The sequence below is a fragment of the Mugil cephalus genome, chromosome 11 (assembly GCF_022458985.1).
Source record: "Mugil cephalus isolate CIBA_MC_2020 chromosome 11, CIBA_Mcephalus_1.1, whole genome shotgun sequence".
Classification (NCBI taxonomy): domain Eukaryota; kingdom Metazoa; phylum Chordata; class Actinopteri; order Mugiliformes; family Mugilidae; genus Mugil; species Mugil cephalus.
The window spans coordinates 10,909,272-10,928,499 of NC_061780.1; the positions used below are offsets into that span (position 1 = coordinate 10,909,272).

The 19,228-nt window shown below is 40.7% G+C and overlaps 3 protein-coding genes across 8 annotated transcripts; all 3 read left to right on the forward strand.

The window, feature by feature from the left end:
* Window positions 1–351: 351 nt before the first annotated feature.
* malsu1 (mitochondrial assembly of ribosomal large subunit 1) lies at window positions 352–3,084 on the forward strand. Its single transcript, XM_047598970.1, has 4 exons — window positions 352–751; window positions 1,319–1,494; window positions 1,586–1,667; window positions 1,774–3,084. The coding sequence occupies exons 1-4, from the start codon at window positions 439–441 to the stop codon at window positions 1,926–1,928; spliced, it is 726 nt and encodes a 241-aa protein (XP_047454926.1). The 5' UTR covers window positions 352–438; the 3' UTR covers window positions 1,929–3,084.
* A 4,520-nt stretch (window positions 3,085–7,604) lies between these two features.
* LOC125016477 (peptide YY-like) lies at window positions 7,605–8,639 on the forward strand. Its single transcript, XM_047598985.1, has 4 exons — window positions 7,605–7,656; window positions 7,845–8,027; window positions 8,121–8,210; window positions 8,502–8,639. The coding sequence occupies exons 2-4, from the start codon at window positions 7,864–7,866 to the stop codon at window positions 8,524–8,526; spliced, it is 279 nt and encodes a 92-aa protein (XP_047454941.1). The 5' UTR covers window positions 7,605–7,656; window positions 7,845–7,863; the 3' UTR covers window positions 8,527–8,639.
* A 1,023-nt stretch (window positions 8,640–9,662) lies between these two features.
* pals2a (protein associated with LIN7 2, MAGUK p55 family member a) lies at window positions 9,663–19,207 on the forward strand. 6 transcript variants are annotated; one of them, XM_047598545.1, is made up of 14 exons: window positions 9,667–9,833; window positions 11,109–11,220; window positions 11,311–11,386; window positions 12,681–12,799; window positions 14,109–14,261; window positions 14,949–15,098; window positions 15,319–15,546; window positions 16,113–16,244; window positions 16,927–17,029; window positions 17,135–17,206; window positions 17,329–17,490; window positions 17,575–17,777; window positions 17,860–17,988; window positions 18,102–19,207. In XM_047598545.1, the coding sequence occupies exons 4-14, from the start codon at window positions 12,683–12,685 to the stop codon at window positions 18,276–18,278; spliced, it is 1,626 nt and encodes a 541-aa protein (XP_047454501.1). In that variant the 5' UTR covers window positions 9,667–9,833; window positions 11,109–11,220; window positions 11,311–11,386; window positions 12,681–12,682; the 3' UTR covers window positions 18,279–19,207. The 6 variants fall into 6 exon arrangements, with proteins under 6 accessions (XP_047454499.1, XP_047454503.1, XP_047454498.1 ...); XM_047598543.1 differs by lacking the exon at window positions 11,109–11,220 and having other exon boundaries at window positions 9,663–9,829; XM_047598542.1 differs by lacking the exon at window positions 11,109–11,220 and having other exon boundaries at window positions 9,666–9,833.
* Window positions 19,208–19,228: the final 21 nt, after the last annotated feature.

The following is a 19,228-nucleotide window of genomic DNA, read 5'->3' on the forward strand; positions in this document are numbered from 1 at the left end:
CTTTCCAGCAGTTACTACAACAACTAAAAAAAAATGGTAACTGGAATATTTGAGTGAAACTTGTAATACCATAGTACTATATATTATACTGTAATGGGACATTCTGTGAGTACTTTTTATTCCACTGAATATATCAAACAAACATGATTAAATTTCATCTCTAAACTGCTTTTTTTTTTTTTTTTTTAAACAAAACTATGTTGGTGTCCAAAAATATACAGAAACATATCTGCGTCAACTGCCGGAGTCTGATGGCCAATACCTTTTTTCGTCGTTAGGGGGTGTCCATCATGCCTGTCAAACACGGCCAAGACACCAACAAAGAAGTCGAACGGACCAATCAAAACCCAAGGACAGTAATCACTTCCTGTTTTTAGCCCTAGGAAGACTCGTGGATAGCGTCACCCGAGACATTGTAATGCTATTTAAGTCAAAGTCATGAATGCTTTTAGTCGCTCCGGGAAACTGTTATCGTCGGTATTTAGAAGTAGAGTTTTACTGGAACAAAATGGTGTTTATAGAAGCGTCTGTGCGACCCGTAGAGCTCAGCGATATAGCCTGTATCTTCCTCAACATTTTACAGCTAACTCGGCCTCATGTCAACACTGCAGTCAAGTAGTATCGTTCAGATGTCACTTTGACACAAAACGATGTTTTTCTCAAAGCGATGAAAGCAAAGATTTCGAGAGCAGTGTTGTGTCTGAAGAGGAATCACATGAGATCGACGATAGCAGCAGCTCCCTTAGTCAGAGTAAGTGGTTCTGACTTTATGTGACAATATACTAGTTATATTTTGATGTTTCTCAATCATAAATATGTACGTTGAATCAAAATATGTAGTTTAAATGTATACTTCAGTTTATTACTTAAAGCTACCAATCAAAGACAGCAATTTGGGATCTAGGGAATTTTAGGAGTACAACCAATCATTTACAATTCTTCAAATTTTTCAATTTTCTCATGTTTGTTTAATCTATAAAATGTCAAATAAATTGTAAAACGCGTAGTAAATTGAATTTGCTTCCTCTGTAAAATATATTTTGTTTGGTGCCCAATTTTTTATTTATTATTTTTTTCAGGGAATAGCTCAAATCATTCATAGAATATAAATATTTGCTGTTGATTTGATTGATGTGTGTGGGATGTTTCATAAACCCAACGATCTTGAACAATAGTAATATAACCAGACGAGATTCCCCATGTGTCATTACTTAATGCCTTATAAGAAGCATTTTCCAAACTCCCAGTCAATGACTGAAGGGATGTGGCACTCACTGCCTACTTTACTAAATTCAGACTGCTCTTCCTTTTGGTTCAGGACGCTCTGAGACGTTCTCTCTTGACGTGCTGGTGTCTCTGCTGCGCCAGGAAAATGCAGTGGACCTTTGCGTTATTAAAGTGCCAGAGGAGATCAAGTATGCTGAATACTTCATTGTTGTCAGCGGTGTGTCACCAAGACATGTCCGCGCAATGGCGTTTTATGCTCTCAAAGTGGTAACTAACTTTTATTTACTCTTTCTTAAATATCGTTATGTGCAAACCTGTATTGTCTTTTAAAGCTTGTACAACAACACTTTTCCCTCAGTATAAGTTTCTGAAGAATGATAGTGATCCAGAAGTCAAGATCGAAGGGAGGGATGCAGAGGACTGGATGTGTATCGACTTTGGTATGAAATCCTTGAAATCCTATTAGCAAGTATCCCATTAATACTATAGTTTCATAAGCTGGCGTTTGTTATGATAGTTACAAGTGTCCGTCTTTCTTCCCATCAGGTAATATGGTTGTTCACTTTATGATGCCAGAGACCAGAGAACTGTATGAACTGGAGAAACTCTGGACTCTTCGAGCCTACGATGAGAAGCTGAAGCGCATCCCTCCGGATACGCTGCCAGAAGACTTCATGTTGGATCCTGAAGTAGCAAAATGACAACGCGAGACTGATCATCTTAATGCTCTTATAGAGTACTGCAGGACATAGACAGTGTAACTTAAGCAAGCAGCCTGCGACGGTGCGAGCTGTTACTGGTGTGCTCGCTCAGGTGAATTTTTGTTTCTACTTCCTGCTTCACTTTCCATTTCCTGCTACAGTTTCAGCAATGGCAACTGAAACTGTTGCCGAAATCTTGCCGAAGACAAGTGATACAAATGTGTATATCTCCAAACCTCCTCAGTTAACCTCATCAATTCGGGTTGATCCAAAACAATCATTTCGAAAATTGCTTAGATGGAGAAACCGCTGGAAATACTTGATCGGATCCACACTACTACCAAGCGGATCAGTCACAGTCGCTGTGGTGCATAGTTACATTTCTGGGGAGGTACACATCAGTTACAGTGCTACACAGATGTCTGAACCACCTATTAGCTGTACCCAGACTTAACTATGTCATTATGACTCTAGATGTGTCTTTAAAGTCTCCGTTTGCAAGAGTTCAGTTTATTTTTGTCACTTCTCATTTCTTTATTTTCTGTTGGAAATTTAGAAATGTAAATCATGTACAGTGTGTGTGCATGTTACACCACTGAATGTGTGTTTAAGAATAGATTTTATAATATTTTGATGTTTGAAATACATCATTTGAATATTCCAGATGTATTTGGTGGTTTTTAATTGTCATAGAGCAGGTTCACATTATTGCAAAGTATATTTTGTAAGATGCATTTTTGTTGTGAAAGATAAAGTAAACGTGTTAATTATCAAAAGGTTAAGAGTAATTTGAACATATTTTGGCTAAAACACTATAGTAATTAAACATTTTAATGCATTTGATTGGCAATTATTTTGTTAATTGGAGTAATACCTTCTTCAGGTAGAAAGTAGCAGTTATGAGGGAGATACAGATTTACAGATTAACTGAGCACAACCCATTTTGCTGCGACTTTGAGAGAATTTCTGCTGATGATTGTAGTTACGTCCCTGAAGCCAGTATTAAGGAGCCAGTAGTAAGGACCCTAAAAACAGTATTGCTCCTTTTTAAAGTGGCCACATCTATGATGTGGCAATAAAGCAATTGCAATTTTTTCTGCAAATATTCCATTTGTCAAAAAAAAAAAAAAAATGACTGTATGGGGTCACGAAAACACGCCATTCAAGTTGATTCTTTCATTCAAATCAAACAACCGTTGGCCAAACATTTGAACTCGTGACATACATTCACTCTGACGCTGACAAAGAGACATCATTCACAGCACTGCTCTTTGTTACGTCTCTCTCAGAATGTGAGTGTGGTACACATTTTAAAATGTTTCCATCAGCGTGGTCTCTAAAGATGGGTTTCTTTTCTGACATGACATAGATAATTGCCATATGCACATAAAACACAAACATGGATCTATTAACATGCGACGTTTAAAAAGTTGCGAAGTTTATTAAGATTAAGAATTCCTGCAGAGAGGATCACATTTTGGAGGATCGGAAGGAAGAACCAAGACCATGGTCAGAATGCAGATAGTGTGTGTGTGTGCATGAGCACGCACGCATGCGCTCGTAACATCCTAGCAAGCGACCATTACACCTCATTGACTTACTGTCAGGACATTAGCTAAATGTAAAAATTTAATGAAGCAGGAGATGTCTGCCCAGAGCTTGCCAGCACCTGGTGTTTCAGTGCATTTGTTACTTGTTTTCAACTGTTTGCACTTAGATGGTCTGAAATCGGGGGATAATTCACAGAAATGTTCAAACAGACAGATGTACAAAGGCAATAGTAAATTTCAACAGCTTCATGTGACACAGCTTCCAGGTATATGCAGTGTGCACACATTACAAACACACTGAAAACGAAGCAGGTGGACTTTGTTCATAACAATTAAACATTTATAGTTTAAACAGCAGACTGTCAAATATCTGTTTTATATTGCACTACTTACCTGCTTTTCTGCTCACAGACTATTATGTCTGGTCTGTTGTTTTTGCTCCAATCTGTATTAAACCAGTTTCTTTCCACTGGATTAGCGAAAATGCCTCTAACAGGGGAAATTAAAATGTGAAAGAAGAAGATTTGTTGTGTGTTTCACTCAAAACTTGCTATGGTGGTTAATGTTCCCATTATCTGCACAGCCATTTTACCCACTGTTGTGCAGCCATTAAGGGCCATGATGTTACCATGCTCTTTGATGGAGGAGATTAGGGAGAGAAAAAGCGAGAGTTCGCTTTTGTAAACAGCAGTAGCATCTGTCTGGCAACAATTATTGTTGTGAGTGGTATAATACTGCTCGCCTGATCATACACATAAATACAACTTATCATCCTGTATAATAATAGCCTTTAGTGTAATAAATCACTATATTGGTGGTCATACAGTGAAATTATCCTGTGGTGTATGTCCTGCTTCATGTTGCACAGAGAAAATCACGACTGTTTGTTCCTCCCGATTATGCATCTGGTGGGGAATTAATCCCTAAACATGATATTCAGCCTCAGTCCTCGGTCAGCTGAAAGCATCCCTGCCCTTCAGCTGTTAGCATGCAGCTTAAAAACGAATGAATGAAAGCACATACGTAGGTCCTTTCTCTGATATCAGTCTGTGTCCTGCAGGTGGGTTGGCGCTTGGCGCCAGTCTGCGTTTTTCTCTTGGTGTTAATGAGGATTAATATTACCAGGGAGCACATCCACTGTATCAGAATTGACACTTACAGGACCCTTTGTGCTTCATCCACCTGGTCCTCATTTGTCAGCTACTTACTTGCAGGCTGTAAATCAGGTATTTGTTACCGCTCTTCCTCCCTAAAGCATAAAGCGCCATAAACTCTAGAGTCATGTAAGAATAGTATGTAAACTGTTTTATTTTTTCACAGTTGCAGCCACACGCATGTATAATTCTGCTCTAATGCACCTGCAAGCTGGTTTGTTAATTGACAATCAAACCAAAGGAGGAAGAAGAAAAACAACAACTTGCTTTAATACTCTGCAGTTAAGGAGAAGGCTGAATGACTTTGTGAGAAAACGGCTGATATTTTAACTGTCCATCACCATCAGATTTTAAATCCTAAATAAAAAACATGTTCGATATTAATCGGGGCTTAGCTGTTCATGTCCTAAACAATCTCTGCTCTGGAGAAATAAAAGGAGAAACGTAAGAAGAGCTATTGTTCAGTTTTGGAACACGTTTCAATTATTAAAATCCTTATTCTCAAATGTAAACATTTTTTTCTGAATGAAATACATCCTTCTACTATATAGTGTAATATGTGATGTTTAATGTGAGGCTATTTTTTTTTTTTTATTAATATATGTATTTTTGCTGCAGTGGCTGTGCTGCTGGAAGGGCTGTCATATAGAAAACAACAGCACCAATCTACTGCCAAATCTTCCACAGAGTGCTCTTCAAGGAAAATAGTCGCCATTAACGTTTTCTCACCGTTTAGGAGCTGAAAGGTTTTTGTGCCCTCTATCAAGTGGAATTGGAAGTTTGAGGGTTTGTGTGATTTGGTGTAATTTGGAGCAATGCTTGCTTGTTTGACCAAAATTGCTGTAGCTAGTTATTGTCTTAACGCAGCCTCAGGTGAGTCAGTGGTCTTGTTTGAAGTTTTAATGCAATTTGGGATTCGTGTAGAGTAAATACAAGAGAAGACATTATAAGAGATTAAAAAAAGAAAAAAATCAATTGACAACATTTTTTTAATGAGTTTGGAACTTCTTGGTCACAACTGCTTATCATTTAGATTAAGGGTCTTCAACCTTTTTCAGGCCAAGGACCCCCAAACCGAAAACACATATATTTGTATATGTGGGGGTATATATATATTGAACTAGGCCTAGTGCAATTGATAAATATACATTATTATTATCATTTTGCATTTAATATTATGCTAGTCAAATCAGTCAACACAGTTTCAAATATTCACCTATTTATTTCAATCGTGTGCAATAATAGGGTGGTCGTGCAACTGCCGGAAACATAAACATACCTACATAACACAGCTAAATTATTTAAACATAACTAAATAATCGACAGTTTGAGGATTCAACTTTAAATTCAGCTTAATGTAGTAGGGACACCAGTGATTGTGGCCTCAGTAGTTGGCTGATGGGAGTGAGCTGCACTGTTAGCTTATTTTCTGCTAATGTTTCATTTGGGGACTTTAAGAGGCTCTCTATCAATTATGGGGAACCTGACAGAATCGCAGTGTAATTTGCAGCCTCATGATTGGCTCAGCAGAGATGGGGGCGGGGCCTATTGCGTACAGGAGGCTTAGATTGACAGGTCTTGGCTAGTGTGGCGGTCTGTGTGAAACGGTGCGCTGTTGAGACAGCTCCTGTATTGCTGAATGAAAGATAATGTCTTCTGCCTCCATTGATCCCTTTATTGAAATATGCTGGATTCACGTTAATGTGTATTTAAAGAAATTTAAAAACACATTAACCCCACCCCCTGCAGTAACTCTGCGGACCCCCTGTTGAAGACCTATGATTTAGAAGATAGTGTTCACCTGGGTATAGTTACAAGACAAAGCTGGAAAGGCTGCTGTTACCATCATGTGATATAGTTGACTTTTTCACTATGGTTCAGGAAGATGGTTCCTATCGACCACTCTCTAATCACCTCTTCAGACTTCTTTTGTCTGTTTAACCCATCCAGTGCTGTTTATCTATGTCCTCTCTATGACCCTATCCCAATTCTTCATCCTCCGACCATTTTCCTTTAAATCCATTCATCACCCCTCCCCTCCTTTTCTCCTCTCCTCCCTTAAGCACCATCTGGGTTCCACTGTCTACTCAGGCAAACCATAACGCAAAACTGTCACCCTGTGTCTCCATCCCTCCAACCAATTAATGTCAAGGCATCCCAGACCGGCCTCATCAGGCAGCCCCCACGTTCATCCTCCCCCTCACTTCCATCATTCAGTCCCATCATCCAATGCTTCTTCTCCTTATTAAACCTACACCTACACACACATAATGTTGTGCTATCATCGCTGGTGCTCTTTCCTTTAATTCTAAAGATTATATGTTTGAGATGATTAATTCCCATTATTGCCCTCAATAAACTGAAGTGTCATCGTTCCAAACACCTTTGGGCGCCCTCACATTTTGGAACTTAATGTGAAAACAGCAGACCGTCACCAACCATTTTCAAGTAACACATCATCAGTTTTATTAAAAGACATCGTGCTGGTCTTGCGTCAACTGGCTTAAAAGACGTTAGACTGACTCCATAACTTCACTTCACAAAATCTATTTTTCAAAAAACAAAAAATCTACCAATGCTTACAGCCCTCAGTGATAGTAAACTGAACAATTGAGAGAAATAACTAAGTGTTATGAACCAATTATGTGCCTCTGAGACTTTATGCAGTGTAAAAACCATTGGTTGTTGCAAATGATTTTTTTTTCTCCATATTGTAAAAAATGTATGCATTAATAATGTGTAATGAAACAATTATTATTATTTTTTAAATACATACGTCTAACAATAAAGAATGTATTAAATCTGAAGCATATGCCTTTGATATCACTATTGGCTGCACTGCTTTGCCACTTAGGGTTCCACTAAACTAATGAAGCACTACATATTTCTCAGGAGTAGACTTAAAGAGAATGAAATTACCCTCCCTCCCCACCAGGCACACGCTGTATAAAGCACAGACAATGTTGGGAATCTGACAGAGGTGCCCTGAACTGCAAGAAATTCAACTACAGCAGTATTTTCAGTGTAAGCAATTTTTTTTTCTTTTCTTGCATTTTAATGTAAGTTTCACTTTTTGATTTATATTCTGTAGGTTCTCATGAATTTGACCTTGGTGTATTAGTTTATTTTAGATCTTTTTTTAATTTAATGGTGGCATGAGTGTTATTGTTATTTAAGTACTCTGTTACTGTTTTTTTCTCTCTGTGATTTAGAATACGCTCCAACGCTGTCATGTCACTGGGCATCCTGACTCTCTGCTTGCTGGTTTGTTTTCACTCTGGCATAAATGCATACCCAGTCAAGCCTGCCAATCCTCGGGAAGGTGCACCACCTGAGGAGCTTGCCAAATATTATTCTGCACTGAGACATTACATCAACCTCATTACAAGACAGAGGTTAGTCTTTACGCGTCAAAAAATTGTAATATAATTTCAATAAAATAATGCAAAAAAGAATTGATATGTCCTTTTAATCTTTTTTTTGCTAAGGTATGGAAAAAGAGACACTCCGGACACACTGTTTTCAGACGTGTTGATGAGGGAGAGCACAGAGAGTGTTCCTGGATCCAACTATTTCAGGTAAAATGTTTTTGTTTTTTAATGTAATTTTTTATATCAAATCTATGCAGTATCAAGGATGGAAATGCATGCAATTAGATGGGATAAAAGACAAACAGCCATACAATCTTGTGTAATACATCTATTTACATGAAGCTGAATATGTTAAAGCGTTAAAGATGGAAGGATTTTAAAGCTTGTAGTCAGTGGTTGTACTATATTGTATTGGATTTTATTAAGTGAATAAGACTGTCATCTAGTTTTGTTTGAATTGCATTTCTATACTTTTGACTTCTTTATGTATTCATGTAGATATGATGAGCTGCCATTGTGGTGATGCTGATGGAGCTGTCGCGCCCAGACTGACTTTACCATAAAGCTGCCACCGTATCAGTTACTGCCATGAAATCAACTTGTCTTGCATGAAATAAACACTGTGTAGAGAAACTACATTGGTCTGTATTGTTGCCATTTCCTGTACAATAACATGTTTCTTCACAGATGAACACAGAAGTAGCCCAACATAGTGAGTTTATTCGGGTTTATTCATATATACAGAGTAGGTACATTGTCAACTGAGTCTTTTATTAATGGTGTAACAGTGCACTCTTCTGGTCAATAGACATCTGAACACTTTGAGTTATTCTAAGTGGGGCAAATAGTGTAAGTCTGCCGCAAATGTCTCATTTGATGGAGCGTAAAACAAAAATGATTTGTAAATTCGGTACAGCACAGTCTAGGTTTTATTTCAGCTGTTACATCAAGCCTACTGAGATGTACCTGCTCCCTAAGTGAAAACAGATTAACTGTTTAATCCCATCAAGTGACCTGGATACATCAAAAGCAAATCAGGCAACACTAGGCACAGGCTCTATATAAATATGCATTGTTGGGAAATGTCTAGGTTCTGCATTTTTACCGTTTGAAACACCTCGGTGAAGATTTAGTGAATGGGTTATTGTTTTGCTGCTACTTGCTGACAAGTGAGGTCATCTGTAGCCAAATGTGGGTATAGTGTATCACAGGGACTGTGACTAGAAGGAAGATCTACAGCATACAACTGTATATGTTCCTTATGGGGTAAGTCAATCCGCAATATTCACGATTATGCTGCAAATGTGTTCTTTGTTACGCACAGATAGTATGTAGACATTACAGTTGTGAGCTGAATAAACAAATAAATGCGCACTGATGCACAATGGGGTCTCTATTTTCAATCAGTGGCACTTATCAACAAAAGAACAACAGATATTAACCATCACAGTTAAACTCCCTGCGCACAGTCATAAATCAACCAGGCAAAAGCAACCAGGGGTTATTTAGTTATGAGAATCCAATGAATGAATTACGCTTTCAAAGACCATACGTGCAGCGCACCTCCTTACACACAACTATTGTATTTATTTTAGTTAATGGTGAATGGCATGGGAGGGCTTCGCGTGATTTCATTGGATGATACTAGCCACCATGCACCGCCGCGTCTGTCTGTGTTGATGGTGCCGGGGAGGAGAGAAGGGGCGCAGCCAGGCAGGCACACTGGAAATGAGCTAACAAGTGACTATTGCGCAACTGATCGGCGAATTATGAAACTCTGAAATGAAGGAAAAGAGCACGGAAGCTTGACTGGATACAGAATCGACGTAGGTACAGTATCATTCATTCATTTGTACCGTCTCATTGTGAGACCCTCTGGTTTGCTTTCCTCCGGCTCACGTTAAGTAGCCACTCACTACTACTGTTGGGGTTAGCAACTGTGTAGCCAGCTCAACAACAGGCTATATCACATCAATTAACTCTACTTTGATGATGTTAACGCTAAGAGACCAAGCGAAACCAGCGGGTTTAATTTATTTGATTTGCAGATGTGATATTATCTGGGACTGGGGGGGATTTTACAGAGCACGCCAGCGGTTGCTAACAGTAATTAGCATTGCTAGCGTTAACTTACTCAGAGAGAAGTCCTAGCACGGCACGAGCTCTGATTAAACAAACTGTAAAGAGGATCTGACAACAGATGGTTAAAGTTTAACAGGGTTCAGAGAATGGCCGGCCTTCCCATATTATCGTTAAAATCAGCGTTTACCACAGCTAATTAGCCGCCAATGGCTACTTATCATTTTAGCTCAGCTATTTCACATTGGGCGTGCTTACACGTGCCTTGTGCGTGCGAGGCTTGACAGCATGCTGGTTTTAACCAAGCAGCCACTACCGGAGAGACTTAAGTCGTTTAAAATATCTTAACTTACTTTTCCACGACTTGAAAACGCACAGTTTTCTGCCAACACGAACACGCAGCTTTCACCTGCTTTTCACGTGTTAGTAAAATAAATAGATAAATAAATAACAGATGCGTGTTGCGGTGCCAAGAAACTGCTGTTCACTCTCCCGGCTGACCTTAAACTGATCAGATAGTCCAATAAAGTTTGAGAACAAGCAAATAAGGAAGAGAAGAGATACGTATCCATCAGAGCACGGGCCACAAGACGGTCGACCGGTTTTTACACCCACAAGCTAATAAGGTACTGAGCCTGTTATCATAACCCTTTTTTTTTATAACATGTTCAATACAGTTTAGTTTAATTTATGACACGTGCAACTCATTTTAGTTTAATTTGTGGTAAAGTAATCAAACATCCAGTTTGAGTTTTATAGTTAGAATTGAAGCTTCCTCTCAAATACTTGTGGCTTTAAAGGGTCAACAGTGTTGACTGAAATTTGGCTTGTACTGGATGTATAATGTTGACCCGTTTGCTATATTTAAAAGCTGATGAACACATTTGACACAGTTTGCTGTGAAACCTGCAGGTCTCTCTCCACATGGAGTATGTTGTCATGAATTTTCTTTTTGTCAGCTGCTTAGACTCTCTCCTTCATTTTTTTTTTTTTTTTTTAAATCCTCTCTTTTGTCTTTTTAAATAGACACTGGTCATGTGATTGACCTGGCCAGTCAGAATAGCTGCATATCACAATATTATTGAATGAAAAGGAGAAGTCCGGACAATGAAGCTGACTGATCTGCTTTTATTAATATGTAAGAGGGTTTTTTTTTTGTGTGTGTGTACAATTTCAATAAATAATGACAGTAATAGGTGTTTTTCTTTTCTTTCATTTTTCTCTTTAGTCCTGATGAATGTTTTGTAGAAAACATGGGCTTTGGTGTTGGAATACTGCACTGATGATTTGAACATAGTTTGTAGGTGAGTCCTTTCCGTTCAAAGTTTCCTTTTGGCTCTGCGTGATTGTCGTTGTGCTTTTTTTTTTTTTTTTTTTTATTGTTGACATTGTGTGGTTGATGTTCAATGTTGGATTTATGATTTACATTTTATGGTTGTCAGGACTGCCTGTGCTCGTGAAACCCATAACTGTGTTTGTACAACTTCATACTAAGGCAGCAGTAGATTTGTTTTTGCCTCACTCAGTTTGAAGAGTATGTTTGCACAGAAAGTCCCCGGGGGCCTCTCTGTGTGTGGCTCGCACAACCTTTAGTCAGAAGGAAGAGAGACTCGGTCGTTGTCATTCAATTGCCCCCTTTGTCATTCCCTGAAGTGTCGTTTGTGCCGACACTTGCATAAAACCATGACTGCAAGAAACAGATGTTTTATTTTTGTTTCTGTCATTCCACAATCTGCGTCTGCATTTGTTTGCCATCGACAGATATCAGTAAATTATCTATTTCCCGCTGTGAATTGCACAGTATGGTGATCTTAATGCACACTGTACTGAGTGGAGTGGGTCTTCCACAAGCTCCAGCTCTCCGGTTGCTCTGGTTTCTGTAAGCATGCAGCTGAGTGGCTTTTGACAGCGTTTAGAGTTTCACCGTCCTGAGCTGAGGAACGATAAGCACGACGGTGGCTATTGCAAAGTCAGGCTCAGGTAAGCCTGTCCTAACGAGCCTGTTGCACAGAAATGTCCCGATGATGTGCGCTAAATTTGACATTCGGTCCACGATTTAAATGGTATGCTGCCCACCGCCCAGGGATGGTTGTGTGGGTGTGTTGGCTGTAGCCGCTAAATATTCATATTTAGTTTGTGGAAATAGTAACTGTACATAGACAAGAAATCCAAACAAAACATTTGTTTGCGCGATGCATCAGCAAAACAAAATGTTTCAGGTTCTTCCACAGTGTCTAAAATGTTAGTCTGCGTTTCTTGCTCTGTGCTTTTCGCCCCAACAACACACATCTGTCAGTGGAACAACTCCTTTGTGACTCTGCGTGCCTGTTGCTGCTGCAATGGAAATGGGCAGTGTTCTTTGTGAATTGCCCCATTGATTCCACTTGTTGTTCTTGCCTTGTAAGCTCTTATTACAGCAGACGACTTTCCATGGGCTCTGAATCATAATTATTGTCAATACGGCTGGCGATGGGCTTCATTTGTCACAAACATTTCTGCCTCCAGTCACTGAGTTATGAATAAAAAGCTCAAAAGAGGTAAAGAGAGGGGTTGCATTTAGTTAGCTCAGTCTTTGATGGGGTCTTTTTTCTTCTTCAGCCATGCAGCAGGTACTGGACAACCTGAAAGACCTGCCACCAGGCACAGGAGCTAAAGATATTGACCTCATCTTCCTCAGAGGCATCATGGAGAGCCCCATTGTCCGCTCCCTCGCTAAGGTATTGTACAATCAATGGGTAATGCAGGCACTCATCAATACTGTTACTGTGTGTGTACGTGTGTGTACGTGTGAGTACACTCTTGCACTCTGTACTACCAACAAATACATGCGCACACATAGTGATCGTAACATCAATAGCTGGCTTTCTAGGTTGAGAGGAGGAGCAAATGTCAGCGTGAGCCTAAGGAAATAAATGCACAAAGCAATGAAACGCTTGTTTAATGCTCCCTGACGTTGTACAAAAAAAAATCTGTGTCAACCAGGTAGCCAGTTCCTATTTATATAAAAAAAAAATACACATACACTTTTGCACCAATCTCACTGTGAGGTTTAAATGACTTGAAGCAACGCTCCGTGTCACTGTGATTTGCAGGGTTGCACTTACAGCAGTTTTCATTTAATCCTCAAAGTGCGATCAGTTCTATTGATTTTACACATACCCGCAACTGTATTACAGCGCGATTCACAAACGGCTTACATAACATTATCCTGAAAAAGAAAAGGAAAAAAAAATCTACAGCTCTGGAGATTGAGTTCAGCAGGTTCAACCACGGTATCTATAAATAGTGTGAAGGGTGTTTTTCTATAGAAAGACTGGCACAAAGGCAAGCTCTTGTCCTCATTTTAAACAAACCGCCTCTAGCTTGCATAATGAATTCTATATGAAGAGTAGATGGGTACATGCAGTGTGTCTTATCTGATAGAAAACCCTGAACATGGTTATATATAGTGTATAATACACCCAGTGTCACCTGGATTTAAAAGACATTAATGTTTCATATAAAAATAATGAGGACATCGCCTTTATACAACGTCTCACTACTGTCTCTAACAACAAGACTTGCCATATTATCTGAGGACCAGTATGATCTAATGTCCCTGTCTGTTAAAACTAAAGTTAAGTAGCACCAACACAACAGTCCATCAATCTCTCATCCACAAATGTGCTCTACACTGTACAGTCTGCATTTAGCTATAAAATGGGCTTAAAAGAAGGTTTTGTGGTACTTTTCGAATGCAGCTGTTAGAGCCAGGGTCTGTCTCTCCGCATTGTTGGTCTGCCAGAAAACAACCAAAGTCTGCTGAGTGCTGAGTGTAGGCTGTGAAGGAATTCACTGAGGTTTGAGTGTATTTATGAATGACCACAATTGTGTTTTGTAATGTGTCATTGTTGTGATACTGCACGATATGCTCAACAAGACTGAATGTGTTATTTGGAACCAAAAGATGATTGCAACACAAACTTAAGTTTATCCGCATATTTTATACCAACTGTGAGACGCTCTCCTCTTTTGGTCTCTGTTCAGGCCCATGAGCGTCTTGAGGAAGTTAAGCTACAAGCTGTGCAGGACAACAACGTGCAGCTGGTCACAGAAATCTTAGATTCCCTCAACAACCTGCCAGAAAAAGATGCTGCCACGAGCGAGCTTGCCAGAATTCTCCAAGAGCCTCACTTTAAGGTTTCTTAAATCTTGTTGATTTCATGTTTTAGTTGTTACTGGCTTTTGTGGGTGGGGATTTAGACCTAATGATTATAGAGTAAACAATCATCAACCATCAAGCTTGTGTTTTAATCTAGGGAACATACGGTAGAGCTTTTTTTTTATGTCAAACATTACCTAGTTTTCTCAGCCCTGCTTTCTTGTGACCCTTTATATCCTTGACCACTTGCATGCTGCAGCATCAGGGGGTGGGGTTGTCTTTCTGTGGGCCAATAGCAGGCTGAGTTATGTGGGTAAAGCCAGGGGGAGAAGACTGTCACCTACTGTTTCAGTAAATCTTCACATTTGCTGATGCGGTTTGTAGTCTCTAACCGGGGCTGACTCTATTTTGTTGCTGCTGGGGTAAGAACAAGACAGATTTATCTTCTCTATTTATCAATTTGTCTTCCATAATTGCTTTCATGAAAGAGTTTTTTTGTTTTTTTTTTTCCATGCGCACAGTAAAGTGATTTATGTCTCCGTTCTTTCATGGTAATTTATCAAACTCATGTCGCATTTTGGTGAACGTATCGCATGCTTGCAGGGGTCGTCATCTTTCTTTAGGTCTTTACACATGCACGAATAGGTGCAAAAGTCTGAAAAATGTCATCGCGTTTCAAGCCTTAACTAGATTTTTTTTTTTTTTTCTGTCTCCTTCTGTCTCAGTCTTTGATAGAGGCTCATGACAAAGTGGCTGCGAAGTGCTATGAAACGCCCCACGCTCCGGTTAACAGCAACTCCTTGATGACGAGTTCGCTCATGCCAGCCGATGCTGTCAGAATGATCGGCATCCAGAAGAAAGCAGGGGAGCCACTGGTAAGTCACCCTGGCATTTATGCCATCTGCACCTTCGCAGAGGAAACCCGAAACACACCTGCCAGGCTGTAAAGAGCCTCTTTTATGAACCATCTGTTGGGACGCACGCTTGCGTAGTGATGCGAAATGTCAACCGGCGAAAACAACCTCTGAAGCGGGCCTCTGCCCTGATTTATGAAGTGTGGATGTTCGATACCGAGTGACTCTTCCTCTCTTTCAGGGTGTGACGTTCCGCGTGGTGCAGGGAGAGATGGTGATCACAAGGATCCTGCACGGCAGCTCGATTGACAGGCAGGGCATGCTGCACGCTGGGGACATAATCCGCGAAGTGAATGGTCGTGAGGTCGGGAGCGACCCCCACGAACTCCAGGAGTTGCTGAAGGACTGCAATGGGAGCATCACACTGAAGGTCCTGCCGAGCTACAGGGAGACGCCGGCACCGCCACAGGTAGGGAAACAGGAGGACGTTCATGCAAAATCGTTTTTTGGTCATCGAGTGTTAGTCAAATTCGATGCCATTAACGCACAGCTGGTATGAGTTAGTGCATTGAGGCTATTCATTTGTACTGTACCTGTCAGGGGTTGGCTGAGAGCTGCCTGACCTGGCCGATCTCAGAATGCCAGACTTTTGAAAACTGAGCCCAGAGAGTACCTATTAATAACACTCGACACGCTTAGTAGGACATACACCACTCTATTCACGGGAGCTCCCCCCCTCGTCCTTACTGTAACAGGCACACGCAGCAGCTGACACCGAGCAGCAGTGTGTAAGGTTATGTCATGCTGTGCTGAGGAGGCTCAAATGATCTCATTCTACTGTTTTGCTACGTGCTTGTTGGGTTTCACAGTAAAATTCTCGTTGTCTGCTCACGCGGATCCCATGACTTTATATTTAAAAAGAGCAGTTTAAGAAGCCTTCGTTGTGGAGCAATTAAAAAGCAAAATGTCAGAAAACTGTTGCATTTGCACTCTGTGTAATTTTATTGTGTGATAACTTGTCCAAATCAATTCTAGGTTTATCTTAAGCCACATTTCAACTACAACCCAACCACAGACAACTTGATCCCATGTAAAGAGGCAGGTCTGGCATTCTTCAAAGGAGACATACTTCACGTAGTCAACAAGGAGGACCCAAACTGGTGGCAGGTGAGTAGATGCATGCATCAGTCAGCCACAACATTAAAACCACTGACAGGAGAAGTGAATAACTTTGACCACCTTGTGACAATTCAATGTTCTGCTGGGAAATGTTTTGATCTGGCATTCATGTGGATGTTACTTAGACATGTAGCACCCACCTAGACCAGACCAGGCACCCCCACCCCATAGCAATGACACTCACTGATGGCAGCAGGGATGCAGCCTGACACAGACACGTACATGAAAACGGTTTAAGAACAACTAAGAATAAGCACAAACCTGGCCTCAATTCACTAGATCCCAAACTGATCAAGTATCTGTAGGATGATCCACTGAGGCCCCTCCCCTCAGACCCCCACTAACAACATCCTGTCACCAGACACCACAGGACACCCTCAGAAGGCCCATGTCCATTCTCTGATGAGTTACAACTGATAGGGCACAGGGGAGACCTACACAATATTAGGAAGGTGGTCATAATGTTATGCTTGAAACACATTGCTGCTTTGTACGGCAAATTAAAAGGGTGCTGAGGGCATTGACTCATCAAAGCTGCTAACAATCATGTGGAGGATGCCTGATTCTTACAGATGAACTGGGCATGGTATTCATTTTTTGTGTGAAATATTTAAATCGATCTCTAAATTGGTCTCTAAGCATCGGTCAAATTCTCCCGATTCCTTCATAGGCACGCAAGGTTGTTGGTGGAGCCACTGGTCTCATCCCTAGTCAGTTCTTGGAGGAAAAGAGGAAAGCCTTTGTGAGAAGAGACTGGGACAGTACTGGAAACGGTGAGAACAAATCAAGTTTTTCCTTGTTTGGTTTTCATTTTAGTCCAACACTCTGGTCTTTAGCGCCACCATGTGGTGTCCTGACACTGTTTGTATGTGGTTCAGGGATGCTCTGCGGAACTCGAACTTCCAAAAAAAAGAAGAAAAAAATGATGTACCTCACTTCAAAAAATGCAGGTGTGTAGGACCTCTGTTTCTGTTTTTTTTTTTTTTTTTTTCTACAAATCAGATATTTTGTCATCATTTTGCGGTGTTCTTCCGGGAGTGCATCCATTGAACGTGTGTATTGCCTTGAACAGAGTTTGACCGGTATGAGCTGCAGATCTATGAGGAAGTAGCCAAAATGCCCCCGTTCCAGAGGAAAACGCTGGTTCTGATTGGAGCGCAGGGAGTTGGGAGGCGGAGCCTGAAGAACAGACTTATTGTCTTGAATCCTCTGAGATATGGAACCACTGTCCCCTGTGAGTGTTAACCAGATAGCTGAGCTGGTTTAGTCGCCTGTGCTTCAGTACATGTAACGCCTTTGCTCACCTTTTTACCTCCAGTTACGTCTCGTCGTCCCAGAGAAGAGGAGAAAGACGGCCAGAACTACTGTTTTGTGACCCGGGAGAGGATGGAGATGGACATCAAGGAGAGCCGTTACTTGGAGCACGGCGAGTACGATGGCAACCTGTACGGCACCAAAATCGACTCCATCCATGAGGTGGTAAACGCCGGTCGCACCTGCATCCTAGATGTGAACCCACAGGTCAGTCCAGGGCACAGACCGTTGAATTTGTTCACCTGCTCTTCCATGAGGCATTTGTGGTGACCATACGTTTCACGCCCAGGCCCTGAAGGTGTTGAAGACTGCTGAGTTCATGCCGTTTGTGGTGTTTATCGCTGCTCCTGAACTGGACACACTAAGAGCTATGCACAAAGCAGTGGTAGACGCTGGACTTACCACCAAACTACTCACAGTAAGTTCCTGAATTTGAAACCCATTTGTGATGATGGGAGTGTCATTGTTCATTACTTGTGGATTGTTTTTACCTCCATCATACCAACGGGCTGAATCCTTTTTCCGCAACAGGAGAATGATTTGAAGAAAACTGTGGATGAGAGTGCCAGGATCCGCCGTGCATACAGCCACTACTTTGACATGACTATTGTCAATGACAATCTGGACAAGGCCTTTGATAAGCTGCAGGAGGCGGTAGAGCGGTTATTCATAGAGCCACAGTGGGTTCCAGTCAGCTGGGTTTACTGATGTCTTACCTTCTACTGGACTGACGTCGCTGTTCCAAAACTTCCAGACCGATGAAAGGGGATTTAACACCGTGCTGCACAGGCAGGTAGAGTGTTGGACATCAACCCTGTCTGAATTTGGGTCTCGCACAAAAGCTGCATTGGAGTCACCTTGACCTGAACTGCCTGATTCCTTTCTAGCACACTATGCAACTCACGACGCACAGGAAGTGCACTTATTTATTGGCAAGTATTTTTTAAAAACAAGTCTTCTATTCAAAAGGATTGGAAGAATACACCGGCACATCTGTGTCGGATTATTTTGAAAGCGGTTTCTGCCATTTCCTGTTTTAATTTTACATCCGTTTAAGTTGGATAAATTCTATTTATTCTGCAAAAATGAGGGCTCGCTCATTGAAAAGTATGATACCTCAGTGTTACAGTTTACAGTGAATACGTCCAGTAATTTATCTCATTTTGTCACTACGAACTCGTCATCATTCATGTAGAATATTTACAACATATTTTCCTCTGGAAGGCAACATTTACGCCCCGATGTCTTTTCAGTTGAACCTCACGCGTGGGCCAGTCACTGTATGATGTTATACAAGGAGAAAAGCAATACTGTAGTGTTTCCCCATCATTTCTCTTTCTCTCAAGCACAAAAAGGACATTGTCAGAATATTGGATCATTTAGGCATTTTGACTGTTAGACCGATTGATTTGATGCTGTGTTTGAAAGGAAAAAAACGAAAACATTGGACTCCTGAACAGGGTACTGCAACTCAGTGAACCATCCCTTTTTGATGTGATTTTACTAAAAACTTAACAAATTTTAAATAAAGTTCATATTTACTGATTTAAAAAAAAAAAGAGAAGAAGTATATTTTACAAGATTTCAGATAAGATGTATTTTCAGATGTCAAATAAATAACTGGTGTTTTCTAAGGATCCCGCTCCGGTTTTGCTTTC